Raw genomic sequence first — 26,767 nt, 5'->3', positions numbered from 1 at the left:
AGATGGCAGCATCTGGCTGAAGACCAGCTAGCTATACGCCCCCAGGGGTCTACCGGTGAGGTGAGAGCTGAGCTTGGCCTGCAGCCATGTTTTATACCCCAGATCAGTCCCAGAGGCTAGCCGATCTGGAGCACACCTTTCTTTTGGGGCAGCGGACCTTGTAATAAACACTTGCCCAGCTCTTCAGCCCTTGGAAAGTTCCCTTCTCCAAAGGGGTGTGCTCCGTCCACCATGGACACAGCTGAATGGATAAGGTGGGCACACGTGACCCACACAGAGCCATTCCCATTTTCATTTTGGGAAATTTAGAACTTGAACCAATTAAGAATGAAGTCAGTCTTTTTGTGGCTGAATGTGTAATACACAGGAGTGAGCACTGTGCGTTAAAGTCATAGAAAAAAAGGCAAATTTCCTTCAAAAACTGGACAGAGTAGGTCAGAGAGGGCTTCCAGATTCTGGTCTCAGTCTCTTCCAGGGACAGAATAACGAGAGTCTTTGGAAGATCCTAGCACCCATGTCCCCCTTCGTTTCTTGTTCTAAGTCAGCTGACTTGGTTTCTACCTTGTGCGTTCATTTGTTTTGATTTTGTCAAGAAAGCATACAGAGCAATGCAGACATTTCGAACAGGGCAGACCCAGCCTCCTTGGGACTGTGCAAGAAGGAGCAAGGAATAAGGCCGGTTGCCTTCTAGGTGAAGATAAACTTGAGCCATGTGCGATTGAAAGGAAATCTGTCTGGGTTGGGCAAAGAAGTTAGGGCTGATAAAGAAGCTGAGCAGAACAGAGCAGGGAGAGCTAGACAAAGGACGAACCCTCCAAAGCCCAGCATGGCTGTCGTCTGCATTTCTGCAGCTGTGGAGACACATTACCATCTGAACTAAGTGCCTTAAAGTACCAGAAATGTGCTTCTTGCAATTTTGGAGGTGTGGAGCGGGGGAGTTCTGCAACTGATGATGGGGCTATCTTCTTTATAAAACCAGTAAAGATGCAGTCTTATTTTATACTAGCTTCTGGAATGCTCTTTAGTTCCTGTTGTTTGTTACCCTGCAGCTCTGGAACTCCAGTCCCCACGCCTGTGATGACTTGATGATTCCCCCTGTGCCTCCCCAGTTGCATGGACGAGTGTGTGCGTTTCTTCCTGTCAGAAGAGCAGTAGTCACTGGACAGAACCCACACGAAGGACCTCATTGTGGCTTGTTTACAGCGATGAACACCCAGTTTCCATAGGGTCCCATTCACCGTGGCTAAACTCCATCCGAGCATAGCTTCTCAAGGACACACTCAGTCCCTGCACACAATCCATGGGAAGATAATGCTGCCACTCACAGTCATAGTTTTGGTTCCTGTAGGCTGGGAGACTCCATCCTGGAAGTTTAAAACAGAAGGGATTCAGTGAAGGGAGTTGACAGCAGGTGGCAGAAGGAGGGGAAAAGTCAAGCAGAGGACACTGAACAAGCCCAACAGGCGCTAGAGCAGAAAGGCGCTGCTCTGTCTACCCTGGAGGGACAAAGTGAGGTGCAGTCTTAGTGGAGGGGCAGTGATGGCTCTTCCAGAAGGATGGAACAAAAAGACAGACCACTGGGATTTCTCCTTCCTTGTACCCTGTCTCTCAGCAAGGCCTCCATTAGTGAGCAAGCATCCAGCTGACTTTGGAGCCCGCTTGTCACACTCAGGCATCAGGGCAGGGTAAGGAATAGAACTGAGGGCAAGAAGACTCAGGGCTGGTTTGCCCAGTGTACTCTGCCCTATAACTAAGCTTCACAGCAACCTGTGCCCAAGAAACAACTATCCTAACGTACACCTGGAGACAGACGAGACTGTAGGAACTCCAGCGGCTGGGTCCAGAACACCCACCCCAAGCTCCATTCGGTTTTGGATTTGTATAAGGGCTGTTCTTGGGGCTCAAGATACTTCCCCTCAGACTTTGCAGGCTCCCTGTTGATCTGTGTCCTGTGTCTGCACATCTATAAGTGGACAGTGTCCTTTACAAACAAATCGCTTGTAGGAAAGCCCTTCTTCTGTGAGGGACACAGTGGGCAAGAACAGACTCAACAACCCATCGGTCACCATCAACACCCGTTGTTCTCTTCTCAGATGTCCAAGCATGCCTGACTGCTCTCCCCTCTCCCTGGTCCTCCTCTTCCTTCCCTCCCACCTCTCTGGCCTCCCTGCAAAGAGCCTAGCCTACTTCCTCTAGCTAACTTCACAGTAATTCCTCATCTTTGACTCCTTGGGTCAATCTACTGTGTGTCCCATCAGCTGTGGATAAACTTGCTTTTACAATATTTATGTCATTTTTTATTTTTGGCCTGGGATACATTATGAAACTAGTAATTGACAAGTGATCTTCTATTTTTCCACTTCTCCATTTCCACCAAGGCTGAGCTTTGGATTCCTTTGCTATGGGTGCTTTGGTTGTTTATTTGATTGTTTTTGCTTTTTGAGGAAATAGAAGCTAAATGGAGACAACAGCCTCTGTAGGCAATGCCAAAGAAGAATGCCCTGGTTTAATGAAGGAAGAGAGAGAGAATCTCTTGGAAAATGGGCAAGGGAATGACTATGAGGATCTGCCAAGTTAACGGGGTCAGAGAGAAGCGAAACCAAGGGATAATGAAATAATATCTCCTAAGCACATTTTCCAAAACTTTTCCGGTCTTTTAAACAATCGTAAGGGATAAGTTGATATGGTTGTTAAAAAACAGGGCTGAGGACCTACGCATTGACCCACACTCCACTACTGAGAGCCTGTCTCTGGCTCAGACACAGCACTCTGTGGGGGCAGTTTGTGGGCCTCGGTGACTAGGTCTCCGAGGGAAGGTGGTAATATACGTGGGAAGTCAGACCTTGTCAAGGATTTGACGCTTGGGCAAAAGCTTCGATGCCACAGGTTGTACTGAAGCAGAAGCATGTTTCCAAGTAGCCCTGCCTTGAGTCAGAAACTTCCTTGCACTTCCAAGGCAAAGTAAGGATGATTGTTGTGCCCGTGATGGAACAGAAGCCAGAGGCCCTTCCTGTGTATCCAGAGTCCTCATTAAGGCCTGGGGCTTCAGTGTGAACCTGGTAGTTGGAATTTCCTGCTGCCCAGGCAGGATGAGAGAGGAGAGTCAGCTTTGATTTAAAGAAAGCAAACAAAACGGTTTCCACTTGCACATAAATTGTGCACCAAGGTTCATGCTTGTTTGATTTGTTTAATGTCTGACTTTTCCAAGTCCCCGACAGCCAAGAACTGTCTGCCTGAGCTCACAACCCAACGCATAGGAAGTGCTCAGTCAATATTTGCTGAATGGGTGAATAGGTGGTGTGGGAAGTCAACTCTGGAAAGATCGGTACTTTGCTTCCTACAACACACCCTGGGTATCAGTTCTAGAAGGCATCTGCCCTGGCTGTCCCCTCCACCCTGCTGATGGTGAGCAGACGCTGAAATCACACCAGGGTCTCTGTCCAGGCAGGCATTCCCTTTGCTGTGAGGACTATCTCTGAAGCTGCCTAGCATTTCAGGGATCCTTGCCCATCTTTTGAATTTTTCAAGTGCCCCGAGCTATTGTGAATGTGTTCTGTGTTTATATTCCAAGCAGCTTGAATCGGTGCCTAGCAAAAAAAAAAAAAAAAAAAAAAAAAATCACACCAGGGTCTCTGTCCAGGCAGGCATTCCCTTTGCTGTGAGGACTATCTCTGAAGCTGCCTAGCATTTCAGGGATCCTTGCCCATCTTTTGAATTTTTCAAGTGCCCCGAGCTATTGTGAATGTGTTCTGTGTTTATATTCCAAGCAGCTTGAATCGGTGCCTAGCAAAAAAAAAAAAAAAAAAAAAAAATGCAAGTTGGAAAGTTAATTCATTCCTTTTTGTCAAGGTAATTGCAATTTTACCCTAATCCTCTCTTGTCAAAGACGTTTCTACAATGCAGGGAGTTATCTTTTACAAGAGACACTTCAAGGTGATTTAATAACAACACTTGCTCTGAGTCACATTCCCCCCCAGTCATCTCCTCTTCAGCACAGGAGAATAGGGTTTCAAGTACAGAAGAGAGAAGGCATTCATCTAGGCTCAGAACACACTTGCACACTCTCAGCCAAACGCACACCTTCAAGAAAAGGGGAAAAAAATCCAACTCTAATGAGCACTTGTGGAAAGTGACAAACATGAGCATCCAAAGCAGAGCTGCTGGTGGCTGTTTGCTTTGGGCAGGCTGTATCCATTCAGTGTTTTGAAACTTCTTAGAATGCTTATGAATTTAGCTACTATAGATGGGAAATCTAAGGTGGAGATCAATTATTCATTCACCACCTAACTGAACGGTTCCTATGAGCTAAGCACTGTGCCAAGAGCCTGCATTCAGCTCACAGAGGCTGCCTCTAGCTGCCTTCACTAAAGCTAGTGGGACAAGAGGTATATAAAACAGCAAAGCCCTCATTCTCACCCCAATCCATCTCTTTTAGATCTGAAACTATAAAGGAGCATTATATATGGCTTTTGAATCCACAGCATGCTAAAAAGAATGAGGGTGGACGGCTTTCAGTGTGAGCAAACTCCCATCTCACTGCACTTGAGGAAGCGGCTTCTGACTGTTACTCTGTTTCTGGTTCTAGTTTCAGCCTCACACCAGAGTACACCAAGGGGTCAGGAACCCAGGTCAGCCCAGGGCCAGGGCTCAGGCATTCTGAGTTTGGACGGCTGGGAGACAGTTCCACTCTAACGACTGCTCACCCTTGAAAGTGGAGTCTCTCTCCAGGAAGGCAAGACTTTGTGGCAACTGTCTTGGAAAGGCTCACACAATGTCTCCCTTACAATGTACTTTAACAAACTTCATTCTGACATCAAGACTAAGCAAGAGGACATCTTGCCAAGTGCCACTTACTCCACCTCCAGTTAGAATGTTTTCTGGGCATGCCCACACTGGTGTTATTTGCTGTAGGCAAATTCTCTCCCCATACTTCTAAAAAAAACCACCCTGGCTACTCCTAATAGAGTTCTTAGTATGTCTTTCATCTGAGTTTTTAAAACAAGGGGCACCGTAATTGACAGGTTGCCACAGGTTGATGGGAGTGTCCCAAGACACTGGTACATTTTTAGTATCAATTTTCACCAGTAAGGACACTGTATGCAAAAGACCCATGTCTTGTAGCAACACTAAGAGATATCAAACACTAGGGAGCTGCGACCAGACAGGAGTCAAGTTTGCATCTCAACCAGGGGTGGGGGAAATGCTACTCTTAATTGTATGTGGGATCATGTTCAGAATATGGTCATTTAAGATACAAATTTCCTTGACATTTTGGTGCCTTCACGTCTTCCTGAGATGAAATGGGATAGGAATGAGTTAGAAGGCGAGAGAGTTTAACTGTCTGCCCTGCTTCACAAAGCACCAGTTACCTTCATGTTGCAACTGTCTTTCTTTGGCTGGAGTCGATCCTTCGCCCTAGCAGATCATCTAAGCCACCAGAAGGGACCTACAATGCCCCACAAGGCTCCTTATCTTAAAAAAATTTCCCCATCTTCCAGGAGTGGCAGTCGATAAAGACTTTAACACACAGGGCTTTGGGGAACATTCTACATCCAAACCGGAACTGCAAATTCTTATACTAGAAAGAATCTCCCAGACTGAGGTAGTTCTCCTTGATGACGATGATGATGATGATGATGATGATGATGATGATGATGATGGTCTCTACACCTCTGTATCCGTTACAGTTCTCACAGCTGTGACAAAATTATCTTACAAAAGCAACCTCCGGAAAGGTTCATTTGGGTTCACCGTTTGAGGGTATTATTTGACCCAGGGGAAAGGCGTGAACACAGGAAGATAACATAGCTGGTCCTGCTGTGTCTACAGCCAAAAAGTAGAGAGCAGAACATCAGTGCTCAGCTGCGTTTTCATTTTTCTATTTTACTCTGTCTGGATCTGCAGCTTGTGGGATGGTAGGGCTCCTCACTTGTCTCTCAGGAAACACCTTCAGAGATGCATCCTGAAGTGGATCTCCTAGGCAATTCCAAGTCTGGTCAGGTTGACAATGAAGATTAATCATCACAGTCTATGAAAATTTCATTCTTACTTTTATTAACTGAGAACGTTCCTTTCTTCCTCCTGTGAAGTCCTTCATGTTCAAGGCAGAGTCTTTTCTCCTAAAGAGACCCAGTTTGACACAGACAAATACTCAATTGTATGGTGAGATTTTGTTTGTGATCTAACAAATAAAGCTTGCCTGAAGATTAGAGTGCAGGGCTAAACCACTAGCTAGCCAAAGAGGCCAGGCAGTGGTGGCACACGCCTTTAATCCCAGGACTCTGGAGTCAGAGGCAGACAGATCTCTGTGAGTTCAAGGCCACCCTGGGCTACCTGAGATTAAATCAGTCTAAAAGAGAAACAGAGCCTAGCGGTGGTGGCTCACACCTTTAATCCCAGCACTAGGGAGGTGGAGACAGGAAGGGATATGGCTGGGTAGAGAGAAGAATACAAAGTGGGAGGAGACAGGAGCTCAGAATATTCAGTCTGAGGATTCGTAGAGACAGGATCTTGCCTATTTGGTCTGAGCATGCAAAGAGGTAAGAACTCTGCCTGTTCTGGCTGCTCTGCGTCTCTGATCTTTCACCTTTCATCCCCTAAGATCTGACTCCGGGTTTTTATTACTAAGACCAATTAGATTTACACTACACAACTGTGTGGTCATAAGTGAATGAAAAGATGGAGAACCACCTTCCCTGCAAGCTGCCAGTATCCTTGTAGGAAGCACGAGGGTCACAGCCATGAGTAGTGGTTGGGTACTTAGCATGGGCCAAGTAAGTGAGTGAGACGGGTTTCAGAGACTGCTGGGGCTCCTTCTTTTGCTGTCATCTGTTCATTGCTGTTTTGTCAGTCAACATGGACACTTGTTGAATAACACTCACTTATGCTTTATTTAGTGGGTGTAATCAATCAATGTCTCCATGCTCACGGCCCAGCTCTTTAAAACTTGCCTCTTATCTATAAACACATTTCCTTAGCTGTGCTGCGTTTTCCTCTTGTCTAGGTGATCTACAGCAATATCCTTGAGACTGTCTCTTTTCTGCTTAATCCCCTGATGGATTATAAATTCCCCTCTGAAGCGTCCTAAAGTTTCAAAGGCAAATCCTTGCCTTCTATATTACTATCTAACTCCCGCTCCACACTTAGACCCCCTTCAGGAAGCTGTCCTCCTGACGTGGATGAGACCGAAGCCTTCATCGTATCTCTGTCCTTGTGATGAAGACATACTCTGGTAGGGACCAGCACTTGGATCAGGTGCTGCCTCCCACACTCAGTGGAGATGAGAAGAGAACCTAGGAGGAAAGAATGTCATGGGGGGGGGCCGGGGGGAGCAAAGCCAAAGAGAGCAACGGGTGACAAGGGAAAAAGGAGGAATAAGAGACCTGAGGGAGACCTGGGGGGGGGGGGTACAGAAATGAAGGCAGGAAGGGAAGGAGAATACAGAATACAGGCACAAGGGCTGCTGGCTTGACTTCAGGATGATGCCCTGTGGCTACACCACCTGCCTGTCAAAACCTCTAAAGTTAGACTGGGTAGAGAAGACTAACTGGTTTTGAAAGCACTCCCTACTCCCAGACCCCCTGGAGATCCTTCCATCTTCCAGAAAAGACCAAAAAGGAACCCTGTTGCTTGACTTCCTAGTTGCCCCCGACCCTTTGGGGCACAGGATGCTCCCAGGGATTCGGTGTCCATCCCTTCTCTTGGAATGCTCACTTAGGAAGGACTGTACTGCCAAGATACTTCATTTTATACTTCAAAAATTCACTCACATTTGCAAAGTGGAGTCCTTTTCCTCCAAGGCCCTCCACGGCCACCTCTGGGGCCAAAGGCTAGTGTCCACGCTGCCCCTCTCTGCTCATTTGCGGTTCCCAGTCTGATCTACGGAGCAGCATGTATTCTGAGCAAAGCTCTTGCATAAGCGACAATCTGCGCCTCCATGCAAATGTATTTTACATCCCAGGGTGCTACTGACACCGAATTGAGCACAGCATCTTCATCCCTAACTACCCTTTGGCCTCCCTCATTCGTTTCACTTCTTATACTTCTGGGCCTCAAAACTACCCTGGAGTTCCTAAGCCAGAAAAGGGTATGGCAGGTGAAATGACATTTAATAAAATGAGTCTGTACAAAACCATTATCAAAAACGTATCCAGGGTCGCCTCTGCCCCTGTGGTCATGCTCTGAGCTGTGGCAAAGGCTTCTTTCCGTACAGCTTTCATTTAGTACTATGAAGCACTGAGCAGCCAGGTCTTCTCAACCATTGATGCATCTTTCTGTTCCCCAGAGATAAAATACCCATTCACTCTAAAACAAAATTATCATGTTTCATAAAACAACTTTATTTGAAAATGTATTGTCCAGACCGTGATGCGCTGAGACCATCAGTCTGTCTTCTGGAACTAACATTTTTTTTTTTTTTTTTTTTTTTTTACCACGCTTCAGGCATTAGGTAGTTCAAATGCATTATTTCATTTAACCCACCCCCTGAACTCCAGCTCTGCTGCTGGCCCTTCCCATCCAGGGCTCTCTCACCACTGGTCTCTATCTCACACAGGAAAACCCAGTCCTTTCTCTCCGTCATGCTTTCTCCATGACTTTGTGTGCATTCTTGCAGTCTTAGTGCTCCGTCCACTCCCGAGTGAACTGCTCTGCCTCTGCTAAGAGTCACATCATGGGCTGTTCTCTCCCTAGCGCCTGTTGGAATGCTGGTGTGCCGGTAGCAAACTGCTCCCTGCTTCTACCTGATCTTCTAAATTCAGTTCATGCTTTCTCCGCCCCCCCCCCCCCCGTGCCCTAACCTGTGCCATGTTTGCACACTGCCTACTCCAGCTGCACACACCTGAATCCTCAGGGACCAGAACAGTGCCCTCAAAAACATTGCAACAAGCAAATGAATTAAGGTATGAAACACCCCCAGTCTACAGTTAAAAAATGAGAGTTAGGGGCATAAATGTCACAGAACCAATATATAGCAACGTAATAGCCTTATCATCATCCCCAAGCTCAAAAAGGTCCATGTGACAAACATGTTTCCCATGCTCATGAAGTTGAGGTGATTTCTACCAAAGTGGGGGTGCTGGCATGGAGAAGAAGGGGTGAGAATGCAATTGGGGAGCCAGGTCTGGGACTTGCGGTGTCTCCTCGTCTTACCTCCTAGACTCCCTACCTTTCTGTTCTTCACCCTGATCAACATCATCCTTTCTTAAACACACACAGCATCAACATGCAGGGTAGACCAGAGCATGTGCACTTTCAGTATTTTGAAGAACAATTTGCTATTGGTGCTTCAGTGTAGATAGTGATTTTTATTTTGAGAATTCCATGCATGAGTAATGTATTTACAAGAACTGCTCAATGACAATACCAGTTGATATGATACCATAGATATGGGGACGTTTCACGAGACCCCACCTCTAGATGAGGAGCTATAGGCAGTCAATTGCTGTTGACAATCAGTCTTCTCCAAGTACAAGCTCCCTGAGAGGTTATCCAAGTCCAAGTGGTCAGCCCTGTACACACATGTACACAAAAGCAAGACTAAATGGGGTTAGTAGGTTGTGTGTGTTTGTGTGTGTGTGTATGTGTAACCAAAAAAAATCCTGAAGTTGAGAGAGAGAGAGAGAGAGAGGAGGTGGAAGAGGGGAAGGGATGGAAATGACAAGGTTATATTTTAAGAACAACAACTAATTACTAGACAGATATATAATTTTATAAATTATATGAAATGAGACAAATTAACCTTAAAAACAGACAAACAAGAAAAACCAAACAAATAGCCTTTTTGCTTCCAGAGAGCAGACATGCTACTTTGTTTTCTCTAACTGGCACCAAGACACTGTAGACATTCAATAACTTTATTGAATGAATGAATGTCCTTGAAAATGAAATTGAAGTTTTGTCTCCAAATAGACTTAGATAGTGGGAATCTTTTCAGATCAGCCAATTTCATGCGCCTCTAGGGGGGAATATGGCCAGCCACATTTGAGAGAAAGTTGTGATACAGCAAGCTCGAAATCTGAGATAGCCAGTGGGATGGAATCTCCTCCAATACAAAAGATAAATCCAGGGCTGACTCTCTTGTCTCATTGCTTTGCAGGAAGACATCTTGCTGGACTATGACAGGACATGGGGTCTTTCTGAGTCATAATGACACTTAGAGTAAATGGTAGATGTCTATGATTTCTAGCCCTGAAGGTATCCACTGAAGCCATCAATAGACAGTCTAAAAGCCTCCCAGCACAAACTATGCATGCATAAGTAAATCTGATTGAGAATCTGAAGGTGTCTGCAGCTCAGCCTGTCTGAACCTGTATCCCCATTTCCATCTGCCAGTTCCCGTCTCCCTTCCATCAATCTCTCTATCATCTCTATCTAAATCTTCCCCTTCCCCTTCAGAAGCTCTGAGCTCTGCCGTGCTTCCTTTCACAGAGTGGGACGGATGCCAGCAAAAGAACCCTGCTTCCTCAGGTTCATCTGAGCACCTGGGATGTCAGATGTGCTTCCGGGTGTCCAGAACTTTGGGCTTGAGGAGCAGTATTATTCTTTATCCAACCATACTCCTTACGGGAGAAAAGCCAACCTACCTAAATGCACCCAGACAGTATGCAAAGAGTCTGCTACTGGAATGGCAGCAGAGGCAATGCCTATCTGAGCTTGACCTCTTGGGTTGTTTCAAATGAAGAGAATTCTACAGAAATGAAGAGAAAGAGTGGTGGAGTAGGTGCTGTGCATGCATAAGGCTTTGAGTTTGCTTTCCAACAGCACAAAAGGAAAGAGAAAGCGGTGGAATGGGAATCCGTAATTAGTCTACAAAGACCAACTTCAGTCTTTCCAGGAGACTTTTCCCACCTCTTGTCTTTAACAAAGCAAGCTGACAGTTGGGAAAGCTACTTGGGAAGAAAGTGAGCATACCTTCCTCTCAGCAGCCACAAGAATTAAGGCCCTAAGTCATACAGACCATGCAGAATTGAATATTATCAATAGCTACTAAATGAATTTGGAAGAGATCATGTTCCAGCTAAACCTTGAGATGATCACACCACTTGGCCAGATTGCTGATGATAGCCATCTGGAGGACCCTGAGCTGGAGAGCCCAGCTTAGCGGAGCTTGTATTCCATAAAAATGGGAGATGAATAAACAGAAAACCAAAAACACATGACTTTTTTATGCTAAAACGTTTTGGGCTGCTAGACTTGAGGACAATTTACTATCCAGAAACAGGGAGCCAGTGAAAATACACTGAGATGTGTGTAGTGAAGATTATTGCTAAGAGTCTGGTTGGGGGCACAGAAGCTTAGGGTCACAGGACACTTCCAGCAGACATTCTATAGGAGGCAATAGTACAGACTCCATGTTCCAGTGCAGCTCTCTTACCCAACCTCACTATCCACCACAGTTGCCCATCGATTCGAGTTTCCCAGAACGACAAAGGCTGTCATTGTCTGGCCCCTGCCCATTTTTCTCGTTTATTCCTTATTTCCCTCAACCTCTTGCATACGAGTTTTGAAGCATGTCATGATGCATATAGCTATCTCCAGAGTTCTATCCTTCCTACATTGAACCGTCTGCCCAGAACAGGACAGGCGTGAGTACTTGCCTCCTCTGTGCTACAGAGAACTACCTACAAACCATCTCTCACTGCCATTTTCGTGACTTGTCTCCGTGCCCTAGGACCTTTGGAATGTCTCACCTCACATACTGTCTAGTTCTGGGTGCCACACTGACATGCTTGCTCAACTTGGTGTCTTCACAGCCAATTTACAACCAAACCAATGCCAAATCAATCTCCAATAACCATGGTGCCAACCTTCCAAGAGGATGATTACTTATTGGTTTAACTATAAATTATATCACACCCTCGAAATCAAATGTAGCTTACAATAAAGACCTCGATTCAAGTAAGTTATTGGCACACAAATTAAACATCATAGAAGGGCAAAAAGTAAATTCTCCAAGCAGCAGGTGTATTTCTCACAGTACAGGTTTACATTTTACCCTGTTTGTCTGAGACAAGCAAGGAAACTCCAAGAATTACAAGTTTGCCTATACATTGGATGTGGGCTTATGCTAAGGATTTCCCATTGAGCTAAGACAACAGTGTTGTGTTCTCACGGTTTCTCATGATTCCTTAGGTTTCTACTCTTTCAGTTCTGTTCCAGGGAATTCAGATTTAAAGGGAGGCATTTTAAAAATGAATACCTAAATTTTAAGCCTTTCAAGAAATCATTTCCATTTGTCACCAACTGAAATTTCAAGCATGGCCGAAGTTCAATCCACGTCAGGATCTCTCAAGGGACGAAACCATTCACTTCCTCCTAATAGTAACTCTGTTGCTTTAGTCAGAAAAAAAGAATCTAGGGATCCCTTTTAAATGCCTCTCACTCAAGGTATCTAGTTGGCAAGGCTACGTTCAATTAAAAAAAATAGAAACAGAAAATATTTGGCTTCCATATTTAATCAAAAGTTTATATCCATAGAGTGGGTTTGTTGAGAGGCATGTCAGTACAAAGCCATCAACCCAGAAGCAAACACCTTAATGCCCGTGAAACTGGGGTGATTTTGTTCCTAGCCCTGGATTGCTAAGATTGATCACGACTTTGGTAACAGACAGAAAGACACCCAGACCTACACTGAGCTCTCTTTCTTTGGCTGCCAGTGCCGCGGTGCTCCCTCGTAGGGCCATGGCTTTCGGTTTTGTAAGTTGGTTGTGTAGGAACAGAATGTACTCACAATTCAACTATGTAAATGCGCTGGGGAAGCACCCTCAAAGGAAGCCTTGACGGGTGGCTACAGAATCCTTGAATCTGAAGGTCCAGACTGTGAATCACACTAAGACTGACAAAACCACTAGACGCCACCAAAGGAGAAGAGCACACAGTCCCCAGGAAATCGCTAGTTGAATTTAGCTATTGCTTAGAGTACATGAGAAAACAATGCATTTGTTGGAAAACAAAAGTAAACAAGAATAAACCATTTCTTCTTTCCCTTGAGTTGCTTACAGATTGGCTGATATAGAAGAAACCTGAACATTTATACTTGAGATGGTTTGTGGAATCAAGACAGACTAAACTGTTCAGGGCCAGCAAGCTGCCTAGCTCATACATACTACTTCCGGTTTATTTTATCCTGATGGACTTGCATTTGATTTGCCTTTTCCCTAAGCAGCATGCACGCCTTTCTTTCCCCCTTCTCATCCTCCATCTAATTCATAAGTATCAGATGACCTAACAGGGACCTCTACTTCACTTTCTAGATACACACGTCCCAGAAGAAGAAGGTGAATTCACCCAGTACCAGGAATGAGGATTGCCCTGTGATCTGGATGCTTGAGGAAAGTAAAGACACACCTTAATGTTCTCTGCCAACTGAAGCAAATACTGAAGTGTTTCCTATGATCTCATGATTAGAATAACCAGGTGTGTGTTAAAGCTACAGCCTTCTAGGCATGGCCCCGGCATTTAGGTCAGGAAGCCAGACGATAGTGATACTCAGGGGTCTGTACTGCTGACAAAAGAAACAGAATCCTGGTAGCTCAGAGAAGTGGAAGAAGACTATCTCCAATACAGGCTGCACACCCGGCAGTAACTTCCAGTCACCTAAAGAAATTCATCAATGGGCTTTCTGTCCCCGGTGATAGGCAAGACAGAACCATAACCAGAACTTTCTTTTTTTATTCTATCACCCGGTTTATACATGAGAATAATATGGCAAACTTGAAAATAGCAATACCCCACACTTAGAAGCCCTGAATCAGAACTTCTACAAGAGGTGGAGCTGATAAAAGTCCCCTCTGTGATCTCACGAAGCCAGACCACAGCTCAGCATCTGGCAGCACAGAGGAAGGGGGTACAAGATGAAGCTAGAAGCACCAGCTTTCAATCTCCTCTCAACAAATCCCAATAGGCTGGCCCTGCTGTGTGAACTTGTGTTCGGTTCATGCCCCAGACTGCTCCTGAACAGTCTGTCAGATGAACTATATGCTCAGATCTATCTTAAGAAGTCCATAAAACTCAGGTCAAATCAAGAAACTTCCCACCAGTAAGGAGAGAAAGTGGCTGGGGGCCCAGGGAGGCTACTCAGTCTGCCTGCCACATTAGAATTCCCAGTGCAGTCTCAGAGCTCTAGCCTCAGGTCGACACTACATTGCTGCTTCAGAGAGAAGAGACCTTTCCCTCCATAGAATGGAGCTCTACTGTCACAAACTCCAAACGATAATGGTTAGCATATGGTCGGACCCGTGAGTGTCTGCTGAGTGACTGAGGAACATCAACAAACTAAAGCCCTAAAAGACCTTTGAAGATGCCTATGGATTGTCTCCGGTTGCTGACAATACATCACCATAGTTATAGTCATGAACTGTAATGTCTTGAATAAAATTGATATAAAGACCGTAATGTCTTGAATAAAAAATGATAGCAAATTGCTTTCATTTTTAATGTAGAGCAAATAACGTCTGCTTACGTAGTTTAACAGACATTACTTTCAAACTTCCAAAGAGATGAGCATTTCACCCTGACATTTCCCTAACGCAAAAACAACTCCCCCAGTGGCCATGTAGTAATCCTCAGACTTGATGGATGTAATACCTTACATGGCAAAGGGACAGACGTTAATCCTGATGTGGGGACATTTTTCCTGATTATCTGAGCGGTCCTAGGGTAATCCAAGCTTTAGTGGGAGGAGGAGGGAAAGAGATGAGATCTAGAGAAGCCCTGGAGGAAGTCATGCTGTGAGCTCTGATGGCAGAGGAAAGGAATTGGGAGGCTGGAAGAGGAGAGGACATGGATTCTACCCTAGAGAACTGAAGCCAGACAACACTTTAACACAGAGAAACCAATATATCACATGGCATTTAAGCGGAAGTGGGACAGCGAGGACCTCAGCTTTGCCATCTTTTCCTCTAGCAACCCGGCTTAAGCAGTAGAAATGTGTCCCACTCTGTCAGAGGTCGCCTAACTCTGAGGCTAGAGAGATGCGCAAAGTGATTTGTGTATGGGTTCCTTTCCTTTCCGTGGGCTAAAAAGCAGTTTCAGAGGGGCAGAGGCCTGTTACACAGTGACTTCTCCACAATGATGTGCGTGTGTGTGTGTGTGTGTGTGTGTGTGTGTGTAAGGGCAGTGACAGCGGCTGTTACTGTGGCATACTACAGCAGGCTAACGTTCAGGCTTAAATCTACTTAAGGTCTGATGGCAAACAGTGCCAGCATATAATCTGGCAGTTTTACACAAAGAAAGGTGGGTGGAAGACTCCCGTCAAACTCCACTACCATAATAAAAAAAAAATAAGTAAATACCATTTGAGTACTTCGCTATGGACTAGCCACAGTTGGCTTAACAGACCAAAAACCCTAATCTTTTTTTTTTTTTTTTTTTTTTTTTTGAGACAGGGTTTCTCTGTGGCTTTGGAGCCTGTCCTGGAACTAGCGCTGTAGACCAGGCTGGCCTCGAACTCACAGAGATCCGCCTGCCTCTGCCTCCTGAGTGCTGGGTGGGATTAAAGGCGTGCACCACCACCGCCCGGCCTCCTCCTAATCTTCAAAACCACACTATTACCGTCTCATAGGTAAGCAAACCAAAGCTCAGAAAAGTCCATCTCTGGTTACACAGCTCAGGATGCAAAACCAGGCTTTTCGGACTCAGGGGCCCATGGCTTTTGTCTGAACACTGTCCCATGTTTAGTATCACAGAATATGGGAGATGATTTGGGGAAAGAGAAAGCAGGGAATACCATCAGGGTAGCACCCTTCCTGCAAGCCAAGGATGTGAGCTTTTTAAAGTAGCTTTATCCACTGGCTCGGCATTCTTTGAATGCTTGTTCTAAGCTGGGAATTACGCTTATGCAACTGAGAACCATTAAAATGTCAAATGAAATCAGATAGCATAGCCTGGTGACGGAGTAGAGGACAGCGGAATTCCAGGACATGCGCTCACAGTGCGAGGACATGCCAACTAGACAACCCAGTGGCGCTGGACCAAATCCTGCCAGTGGCATAGATGTAGCATCAGCAGAGAGCCCAGTAGGCAATAAGGACAAAGCAGCATCTTCGAGCCGAAGCGTTGAGTGTAAGGAGGATGACTACAGCCTCAACACACAGTAGGCTCTGGAAACAGAATCCCAAATAAGGAATGAGTCCTCCTGAAAACGAGCCTGGTGCTCAGATCCTATCTAACACTTACTGAGGTAGTTAACCAAGCAGGAATGCAGAAATAAGAGATGACCACTGAGCAAGTCGAGAACATCCTCTAAACCTTTGACCCTAGGGTACCTTACTGTGAAGGATACACTTTAAATTACTGTATGGATGACGGCTGGGGTCAGAACCCCTTACCGGCAAATATGACACTGTTGTACCGGGTATACTAAACAAAAGAAGCAAAGAATCTCTCACTTCACCCCTGCCCTTCTCTCTGGTCACAAAAGACTACCATTCCAGAGGGATCCTGGCCAATAGGTGGAGGCCATGATGAATCTGAATTAGACCTCGCTAAGTTCCCCAGTTCATAGCTATCAGGTATACCCTACTTTGTGTTCAATCTCTCTTCTATACGACTGTCTGTGCTTCGAATGTAAGCATAAAAACCGAATTTTCTCTGGGTCTGTTGGGTCATTTGTAAGGGTTCCCAAGACATGAAAAGGTTTAGTAAATTTGTTATGCTCCCCTCTTATTATTTGTTACAGGGATATCAATCATGAATTTGGCAGAGGTAAAGAAAGGTATTTTCTTCCCTATAGGGTCTGGTCCACTTTCCCTCATACATATGCCAAAAGGACAGAAAGAGATCAAAGGGTAGGTTTCAATTTAGCATGTTTCCAAGTGCACTCCTTGGCACAGTATCCTGGTTTGTCAAAAGCCTCCATTTCCTTGCCTTGTCTTAGGATGACGATAAACAAAAACTTTATTCTAAAACCACCCCAGTTTGGACAACAATTTAAGTGGCAACTAAGTGTAGAGATCTATTTCTGAGAGTGTCCACTGCTATGTTCTTTTTAATCACTACCATTTCAAACGGAGTTGTAAATAATTGTAAAGAACATAGTTAAAATGATTTTGATCAAGAAGCAAAACCTCTGCCAATCACCTGTGTGTCTACTGTTGCTTTGTGTGTGTGCCTTTGGACATGCTGTGCTGTGTTCAAACAAGTTCAGCTGGATCACGTGACTCCTAAGCCATGAGTTTCCGAGAGCTTTAAGTATCGGGCAGTCTTCCCAAACTTAATTAAATGCAAAAATTTCTTCACAAAACGCTTCCACACTTCCGTGTGATGCAGACTATCTTAAAGTTGTTCCAGGCCCCAGTAGTGAGCACAGCAGTCCTAGTCCTTGGGAGCTTCCAGTAAATAAATATAAAATTTGGAAAATAATGATTTTTCACTCAAGTATATAAAAGTCAAAATAACTAGGAGTTCTGAGGGACATTTAGGAAGTGACACAACCAGAATTGTTCACGGCTGTCAGTTATCGTTGGTTGTCTCAGGAAGTCTTCCAGGAGGGCCATTCCCCTTAAGAAGCGTCTTGCCTTAGATTGAGAAAGCTTCTCCTGGCATCTGCATGAGGGTAACCCATTTTGGCTCCTTGATGACCACATATGTCTGCCTTATTTGAATTAAGGTGTTATTCAAAACTGTTATCACTTTCAAGACATGCCCAGCACCCATGGGATACAGTAGAATAAACAGGGAAGTTCAGTTCCACGCTACACATGCCACCCCTAGAGCTGTGACAGGGCAGGGAGGACCCCAGTACACTCACTCACTCACTCACCCCGCATACGCCTACCCTTTGATAGACTGCACAGAGATTGGATGTCATGAATACACCACGCTCAAACTCTCTCTCCTGGAACAAAGCAGAAGGAAGGCTTCTTTCTCTTACAGGGCCTGCAGATGCCATGGGCTGCGCCTGCCTCAAAGCTTCCCTCCGCGGCTCAGAAACTAAGCCATCTTGCCCTGTTTAGCACTTCTCCCCAGACCACCCACCCAGACGCAGATACACAAACCACATGTGCGAGGAATGTGGCTCTGCCTGGAAATCAGTATGAGCGTTTCGACCTTATTACTTGCGCAGACAGCCCTGTTGGTGTGTCTCATTTGTTTTATCTTTTCAATAGCTCTATTTCCCTTTAATGACCTGGATTTATCCCTTCCTACCCTTTGAAATGTACAGAACTTCATGGTGGGGGCTGCATGCTGTGTAGAAGCCATGGTTACCAGGGGGAAAGGAGCAAGTGGCTTTGCCTGTGCTCTGTGGCTCTCACTGGCCGCAGCCACCCATTCTGTGCAGCCTGCCTAGGGCCACAATAATCACCCCATTATTATACAAGTGGAATCAAAAAGCCCTTCCATTCGGGGTGTGGTGTTGAACAGCCACAGGGCCCACTTACAATCATGGGAGTGATTTGGGGTTTTGTCATGTATTTTGCTGGCTAGCTCTTGGGATGGTATTGGTTACCCTTCTTTAATTAAACGGAAATTAAGACCAAGAGAACTAAGCTAAGAGGCAAGGGTGATTTTTACCCCCTTTGGGAAAGACTGGAGATGCTTCTAAATGCGAAGGTGTGGATGTTGTTATGTAGTAGAGAAAGCAACAGCAGTGAAATGGACCCGGCATTTTCTCTTTGGGTGGTACCCTGCCAAGAAAACCAATAAACGACCTTTAACTGCTTTGCTCTTAGTAAGGAAAACAAAGGACACTAGTTTTGGACAGCAGGTCTCTGAATCACCACCCGCAGGGGTCTGGGCTTTGGGCCTTGATCTTCCAATCCCCTCTGGGTATCCTTGCCTACCCCAATGGAGTTGCTTTGGGACCAACAGGCACACTGAGACACTCTGTGGCACAGCTCATTCCCAGTAGGACTTTGGGACAGTGCCCCGGCCATCTCCAGCAGCTCCCTGATGCTCTTTTTTTGGAGAAGATGCAGAGCCATCACTTCCAATAGACAAATGTGTATCTCTCCTGGAAGGAAGGACAGAAGTCCGTGCAGTTCAGGAGTGGTCAATAGTTTTCCTCTCATGTCAGCCCATCTGGGACCAAGGCTTCCACACCTCTGATTGTTTCCAGCTGAGGGCCAAGGCAGTCCACAATAATCCTCTAAATGGCTTGTCAGCCCGAATAAAAGGAGGCCAGCTTCTAAAACTTAATAGGAATCTCTTTGCTTCTAAGGAGAATATCACATCCACTTCCTCGGTTAGTTGTTAAACAATGCATTATAGATTTTTGTCCCTCCTGCCTGACCAGCGCAGCATTCCCCATGCTAATTAAATGCTAGAATTTGTCGGCTGACTTTGTCTAGCTATAGCATAATTTAGTTTACAAGAGAGGACCTTCCACGGGGATAGTGCAAAAGGAAAAAGAAACAATGTATATGCCATTTCTTGATGAGTCTTTATAGAGCTTAAACTATGCACTGGTTTCAGGACACACGAAATAGGGCTGGGAACTGGACACCCGAAGGTAAGTGAGGATCGCCTCAGTACTCAGGTGGCTTGGAGTACATGGTCCATTCTTTGGGAGTCTCCAATCTCTCCATTTTCCTTTAGAAACACATTTTTTTTTTAAATGAGGAAAGGCTAAAGACTTATTCTCCCTTATGTGATACTAGACTGAGCAAATGAATCTGCAAGACTACACATTGTAAAAAATAGAAAAAGGAGTCACAATAGCGTAGGTATGAATTTAAGCAAAACACCTATTTCTGTCCATCCGCACTTAACATTTCAACATGGGCTTTAGAGATGGGAAATACATCTTTTGTGTGCCGTGTGGTTCACATAAAAGCATGTACACATACACAGTGTATCTTTCAACATAACTACACATACACACTCCATTAGAAAGATACTGACAGATTTGTAAAACATGTTGGCCTTGCACTGCTAATCTCAGAATACATTTTTTTTTCTTTTTTACTTAATTTATTTTTGCACTGCAGGGTAGCGCTGGCCACCATCAAAGATCTGTCAGCATTTCCATCATAGCTCTATTTTCAGAATACTGGAGTACAAGTGCCAAAAAAAATACATATTTACAGTTTACAGACAGCAGTGGCTTTGTCTTCCTTTGAAATCGACTGCTTCTTTACAAGGAATATTCAGGATGGTAGCGCCTACATAAGAAGACGCAGCCTGTGACACAGAGGAGGGTGAAAGATGTAGGCTTCCAGCCCAAGACTGACCTACACCGTGGGAAGTGATTCCGCCACATTCTCTGCAGCTGTAGTCATCTCTCCATCACAGTCACAGCTCGAGAGCAACAGTCCAAAGCAAGATTATTCTGATAATATATGCATATATATAAATATAGGAATACATAGCATCGGTACACAAAAACGCTAAAGGCGGAAAGTAATAAGCATACAGCAAATTACCCTAGAGCTGACCACTTCCACAGCGAGAAAAATGAACACAAGCCACCAAGCACAGACACTGACCATTTCAACACTGAACAACCAACTCATTACATAGGTAGGGTTAAAAGGCTGAAGAGTAAAATCGCTCTTCAACAAGTGGGTAACTACATTTTTCGGGCTTGAAATGGTGACTGGGATGTGAGGCAGACCCAACAACGGTTGGTTTTAAGTTTAGGCTGGTATTACCTGCAAAAGGTACAATTGATTTAGATGAGAGAAAAATAAAACCCCCAAATTTATTGGCTATTTTCACAAATCAGGTCATTATTCGGTTTAGAGGTTTGCGTAACGAGTTTTTCATTTTTTTTTTTTTTATCTAAAGCTCACCTCCTTTGATGCGTTTCCTAATTTTGACACAGATACATTTATGTCACCTAAGAGAGGGGGCAGACTGCGTGATGAGATGAAGTAACTGCATAGATTGTTTTGCTAACGTGACTGGTGTATCCTAAGATAGAAGCCCCCTCACACATACACACACATACTTGTTGCAAATCTAAAATTAAAAGCTGATTTATAAGTGTGTGTGTGTATGTGTGCACGTGTGTGATCTGTACACACAGTTTTTTTTCCTCCTCAAATCACAGGAGAAAAAATTTAATGCTAGTTTATCATACTCTTGCTGGTTCAAACTATATTCACATTCACCTAATTAATTTTATTTGAAAAACATATATATATATATATATATATATATATATATATATATATATATATTAATTAAAACCCTGCCATTTCCCCTTGTGCTTAAAAGACCAAAGCCACTGTTAGGGTACACATGTGTCAAAATATGAACAGGGTTCAAAAGGGAGTGTCCATGGATGTGGCAGGAGTGAGTGGTTTGCTTTCAGAGAAGCATGGCACCTCTCAGGGATGAGCTGAGGGATTCGCTACTTCTGTGTTTTCAAACCATAAGCTATGAACAGGAGGACCATTTGAAAGGCTAATTCTATAGCATGATTCTTAATCTGCCAGAATTTTACAGAAAACAATTCTGCTGTCTGAGTAATATGGTGGGAAGTTGTCTGAATTTTGCTATCCATGTACAAACTTCCATTCATGATTTTTCTGGAGACATCTTCATGAGTTAATTTTCTAGCTCTAATGTTATCATTACAATAGCTGCCTTCCTTCTTACCCCTACCCCCTTTAAATTGGATTTCTTTGGGCGTCAGGTGGTGGGGTAATCTTTTATCTTAGTTTCTCTGTAACTTTAGGAACAAAAGAAGCCAAATCTTATCTCACCACATAGTTTGGTTACAAAAATAAAAATGGCCCAAACTGCATACGTATGTTTCTAGTTAAATTATACAGATACATTAGTTAAACTTTTCTAGTTTAAGAATATGTGGATTTGCAGTTAGAAACCTGAAAAGATTTTTGAATGCTGAAAACATTGTTTCTCTTTTCACCTGTGAAGTTAGAAATAAAACACAACTAAAACCACACGGTTCAACCACCTACTGTCCAAAATGACAGGGAATATATCTATGCAACTGTACACCAAGAAGTGGACTACACACCAAATGCTTCAAGTACGACTCATGCCAATCATCATGAGGAATCGGAACATTCTTGAAATCGTATGCCCTTGTCCTCTAGGACATCACAGGAAAGCAATTTACAAAGACCATGGCTGTATTATCATTTTTGTTTTTTGTTTTTTTAAAAAAAGAAAAAAAATAGTTTCTTTGGATAGAAAGAAACAGTGTAAAAAAATCTCCTTTTTAAAATGCAGAAATCGCTCCATTATTAATCTGCATTTACATTACCGCCTGAAAGAACGGGTCTGGGAAGACCATTTTCTGCACAGACACTAGTTAATCTCTCAATGAAAAGACAGCATCTGTCGTGGGAACAAACGTGGGGGAGACCAGGCTGTTAGCACACGTAGAGACTCTCGTAAGGCCGATCCAGTGGCGAACCTTTGGATCCAGAAGTATTTCTTCATTTTTCTTCTCAGTTGAGTTCTGGTAACAGCTTGGAAGGGTGGCTGCTCTAACTCTGAATTCCTCCACGACAGAGAGCATAGAATAATGACACCAAAAGTACTTTGGTTGATTTTTTTTTCTTTTTCTTTTGAAAATAATTTGCTTTCTTTTGCATGCCACAGGACAGATATCTAATTCCAAAACAAAGGAACAACAAGGACAAGACTCTCCCCCATCCCAACCATTTTTACCTTTACCTATACAGGAAATCCTTCAAGAAACATCAGAAAGAGACTCAACAGATACCAAATCTACAAGTCAATACATAGTTTGTCATGGCAGAATAAACAAGAATTTCCCCCAAAGAAAGGTTTTAATTTTCAAACATAAGAGAGTCTAAGAGAATCATATGCGAACAAATACCCCCCAAAAAACCGAAAATTAAAAAGCAACAAAAGAAAACAACCCCCCCCCCCAAGCTGATTTCTGTTTTTGTTTTGTTTCTAAGAAGAAATGAGTACCACACTGGCAGCTGAAGACAGGTGAAAGACTCACTAATAAATAGATTCAAATTAAGAGTGTCTACACTGATGTTTTAGAAAACAGGACCAGAATTCCTTTTAAAATGATGACTCTGTGGAATGCCTATACTTCCATCTTCACCTAATATTGCAACAGTAAAATAGACACAGGAGTGTTGGCGACAGCTCAACAATGCTGGACCGTGGACAGTACAGGTACACTTTTGTTAAAAGTCCTACAGGTTTATTGACTAAGGCTAGACAGCAATTCAAATGATCCTATTTGGTACATCTACGACGTCCAAGATCATTACACGGATACAGCCAAGGACTGGGCCCTCAACTTTTAGGAAAAAAGACCACAAGGAAGAAAATCAAGGTGGCTATTTGGTCCCCCCTCCAGTTGATAAGTGTGTCCTGGAACTGGAAAAACAAAGGCGGAAAACATAGACGGCAACAAGTTAAAGGACTTGGAAAAAGTTGGTGGAAAGTGGCACGGTATACGAGTAAGGTCACTGGGCTTGGGACGGCAAGGGCGCTGCATTGAAAGAGCATCCACGGGACCAAGTACTTGTAATGTCTGGTGGTGTCATCCCCTCACAATTTTATCTGTATGTGGTAATAAATAGATCAGTTATGTAATAAGGCAGTGTGTTGAATATGCATTCATCCTGTGGAATGAACCACCACAGAAAGATCCATGGTAACCATACACATTCTTTAGGTTTTCTTGTGTTGCGTCTGCGTGTTCTCAAGGCTAGCCAGGCTAACTCTTCCTGGGATTTCCTTGGAGAGGTGTGTCCTCTGAGGCTGGTTTGCGTAACCTCTCCTTTATCAAGAGATGATGACTGGCTTTAAAGAAAAATAAAGCTGAAGGTTGTTTGATTTTTATTTTTTTTCCCTTTTGGTTGTATCATTCTGAGTGTTTTCATATAAACAACAACAACAAAAAAAATCAAAACCAAAAAAAAAATAGTTTTTGATGCATCCAGTTGTTGTATCCTCAGGATGTTCCAGATGTTTCCAGGTAACTCTGTAATTTACGGACTGTAGTTTTGTCCAGCGAGCAAAGATCAAAATCAAATGTTGTATTTGTAATATGAAAATGTCCAGTTTCTTCTATAAGGTTCACGATCTGAAGAAGTAAAGAAAAAAAAGTGTGGTGTAAGCAAAGAGAAGGACACGGGGACTCAAACATGGAACGGAGTGGAACAAAGGGATAAACATTCTTATTAATCACAAAGTCCTATTGCAACACTACTGTAATAGTCTGTCCTGTCCCTTTAAGAGACAATCCCCTCCCACTCCTCTCCAGATCTTCCTTTTGCTTCCAGCCGTATGTTCTCCTTCCTTTCCATCTCTTCTCCTGAGGAGGTAGCTTCTTCTCTCCTCTCCTTTCCCACATTTCTCTCTCTGCCTCTCTCTGCTCTTCCCCCTTCTCTCCTTCCCCTTTTCCCCTTTCCTCTCCATAACCCACTAAATAAATATCCAACCTCATTCTGTGTGGCGTGCCTATCCATCTCTGCCTCTCATGTGCCATGATTCCTTGTGGAACTGGCTGGCCAGCTGAGATCTGTCACCTGCTACTTAGCTCCCTCCCTGAGACCTGCTGCCTCTCATGGCCCACAGCCCACTGCCAACCCTCAGGAAACGGCTCCGTTTTATTTTTACCATTACAACTACTACTGAGCTGTCTGTTAGTCAATTCAGTTAAGTCAAAGATTAAAAAAAAAAGCCTTTAAAATAAAATCCTCAAAGGGATAGATGACTGTTTTTACTTCTCATACTAAATAAACCAACTGAAGTCACCAACAGAACATTTTACTAAAATGGGTAGGGATATATGACAGCTCAAGCCCTTTTTAAAACAATTAGTCCCTGACTCAAAAGACTATGACTATATTTATTAGATGTTAGAAGACCCTCAGTTAGAAATAAAATTCTTCCTAAAAAAGAACACATATCTGGGAGGTGGTGACACACACCTTTAATCCCAGCACTCGAGAGGCAGAGGCAGGTGGATCTCTGTGCGTTTGAGGACAACATGATTTATAAGAGCTAGTTCCAGGATGGACTCCAAAGCTACAGAAAAACCCTGTCTCAAAAAAAATAAAGTTCCAGGAGCTGGAGAGATGGCTCATTGGCTCCCAGCACCCACAAGAGTGGCTCACAAACACCTGTAACTTCAGTTCAGGGTTCCCAACATTCTTCTGATCTCTGTGGGCACCAAACATGCACATGGTTGCACATACATAAATGTAGGCAAAACACTAGTAGACAAAAAGTTAAATGTTAAAAAAAAACCAATGTTTTGAACATAGAATTATGAAATATTTAGAAAATTTAGGAATACACAGAGCAGAAACAGATACCACCTATGCTGTGCCAATCCATTATGGACCACAGAAGGGGTTCCAGGGAGCCTTTGGGATGCTTGAACTGTTCTGTTGTTGAATTTGAGAGAAGCTTTGCATGCTGCATTTACTCTGTGAAAACTCACCGCACTGTATATGTTACATAAGAACATACATGTATTGCTTCCTGTTGTGTTCAACAAATGCTCTTGAACAACCGTGAATAAGAAATTTACCTAGAAGAATCAATGCCTTTGCCCTACAAGTAAAGTAATCACACTTCATCTCTTACTGTACTGGCTACACCCACAATGGCAACATGCTTACCAGCTGTGGGATCAAAGGGACTGCAGGGAACACTTCCAAAGGTCAGCACTGATAATCATGGCATGGCTTTGAGGGATTCCTTTACCATGTAAATATTCTTTCAGTGGCAATAACGTTATTAGAAACAGACACTGCTGTTGGGTGGTGGTAGCACACGCCTTTAATCCCAGTACTTGGGAGGTAGAAGGTGGTGGATCTCTGAGTTCGAGGCCAGCTTGATCTACAAAGCAAGTTCCAGGACACCCAGGGCTACACAGAAAAACCCTGTCTTCAAAAACTGGAGCAACAAAAATGATGGTGTGCCTGGGTGCTTGTTAAGTTAACATGCTACATAGAAAAGGGATGGGGACTCACTGTGTAGCATGCTTGTTAAGTTAACATGCTATATAGAAAAGCGATGGAGACGCATTTTGGCAAGCTTCATGAGAGAGGGCAGATGGGGCAAAAGAACAGATTTTTTTCGCAGGGGGTTCACTTGGCAACTTCCATTCTTATTTGATTCTCTTTAATTCAATTATCTTTAAAAAATGACTGTAATGATTTAGTCTATGACTTATTCAGTGAAGTTTTAAATTATGCAACACTAAGTTGGAAAACTGCAAAACTGAAGATTAAAATCCTTGTTTTCTTAAAGCTAGTTCCCTGAAAGCATTTGTGAATGAATACCTATGGGTGTTAAGCATGTGCTTCTGGTTACACACATACAAACATGCATGCACACACCTCAATCCAATTAATTCAAACACGCATGCACACACCTCAATCCAATTAATTGTCCAATTCTAGACTGAGCTCTGATTGCGTCATCTGACCCCCAGAACTACTTTGTGGGCTAAAACTCTGGCTTTAAATAACACAAGTACTCAGGTTGGGGAACCACAACAGACACCGCAACCTGATACTCTAACATGCATTTATCTCTTCCTAAAAGTTACCATTTTCTCACGGTGGTACGCCCAGCTAAAAGTCTGTCTCCTTAGACCCATTTGTACACTGGGCAGAGCTATCATTCATAAATCACTAGGCTCTTAGGAAAATTCCTGAGGTCATAGATGACAGGCATGTGCCTTTTATCTTCTGTCTTTCTTACTTGGAATGGAGATGCATGTTTGGAGGTCTAACAGCTCTCTTTCTCTCAAAAGATGGATACATGAAAGAGGTGGAATGGAGACAGGGTCGACCTTCTGGGTGTCCTCTTTTAAACTCTAACACGGAGCCTGGATTACTCG

The 26,767-nt window shown here is 43.8% G+C and overlaps 2 protein-coding genes across 5 annotated transcripts in view; one reads left to right on the top strand and one right to left on the bottom strand.

Moving 5' to 3' along the window:
* Positions 1 to 26,767, top strand: part of Focad (focadhesin) — a 1,203,139-nt gene that overhangs the window by 556,997 nt on the left and 619,375 nt on the right. The window lies entirely within an intron of this gene.
* Positions 23,729 to 26,767, bottom strand: part of Mllt3 (MLLT3 super elongation complex subunit) — a 259,546-nt gene continuing 256,507 nt past the window's right edge. For all 4 annotated transcript variants that reach the window (XM_050157371.1, XM_050157369.1, XM_050157370.1 and 1 more), the window contains one exon: positions 23,729 to 23,992. In XM_050157371.1, the coding sequence (XP_050013328.1) occupies positions 23,861 to 23,992 (132 nt within the window). In that variant the 3' untranslated portion in view covers positions 23,729 to 23,860. The remainder of the gene's footprint in view (positions 23,993 to 26,767) is intronic.

Source organism: Alexandromys fortis, unplaced genomic scaffold, assembly GCF_014885135.2.
Source record: "Alexandromys fortis isolate MF-2015 unplaced genomic scaffold, M_Fortis_MF-2015_v1.1 scaffold_64, whole genome shotgun sequence".
NCBI classification, from domain to species: Eukaryota; Metazoa; Chordata; class Mammalia; order Rodentia; family Cricetidae; genus Alexandromys; species Alexandromys fortis.
Note: the sequence above shows the minus strand (reverse complement) of the source record. Positions and strands in the feature narration are given on the sequence as shown.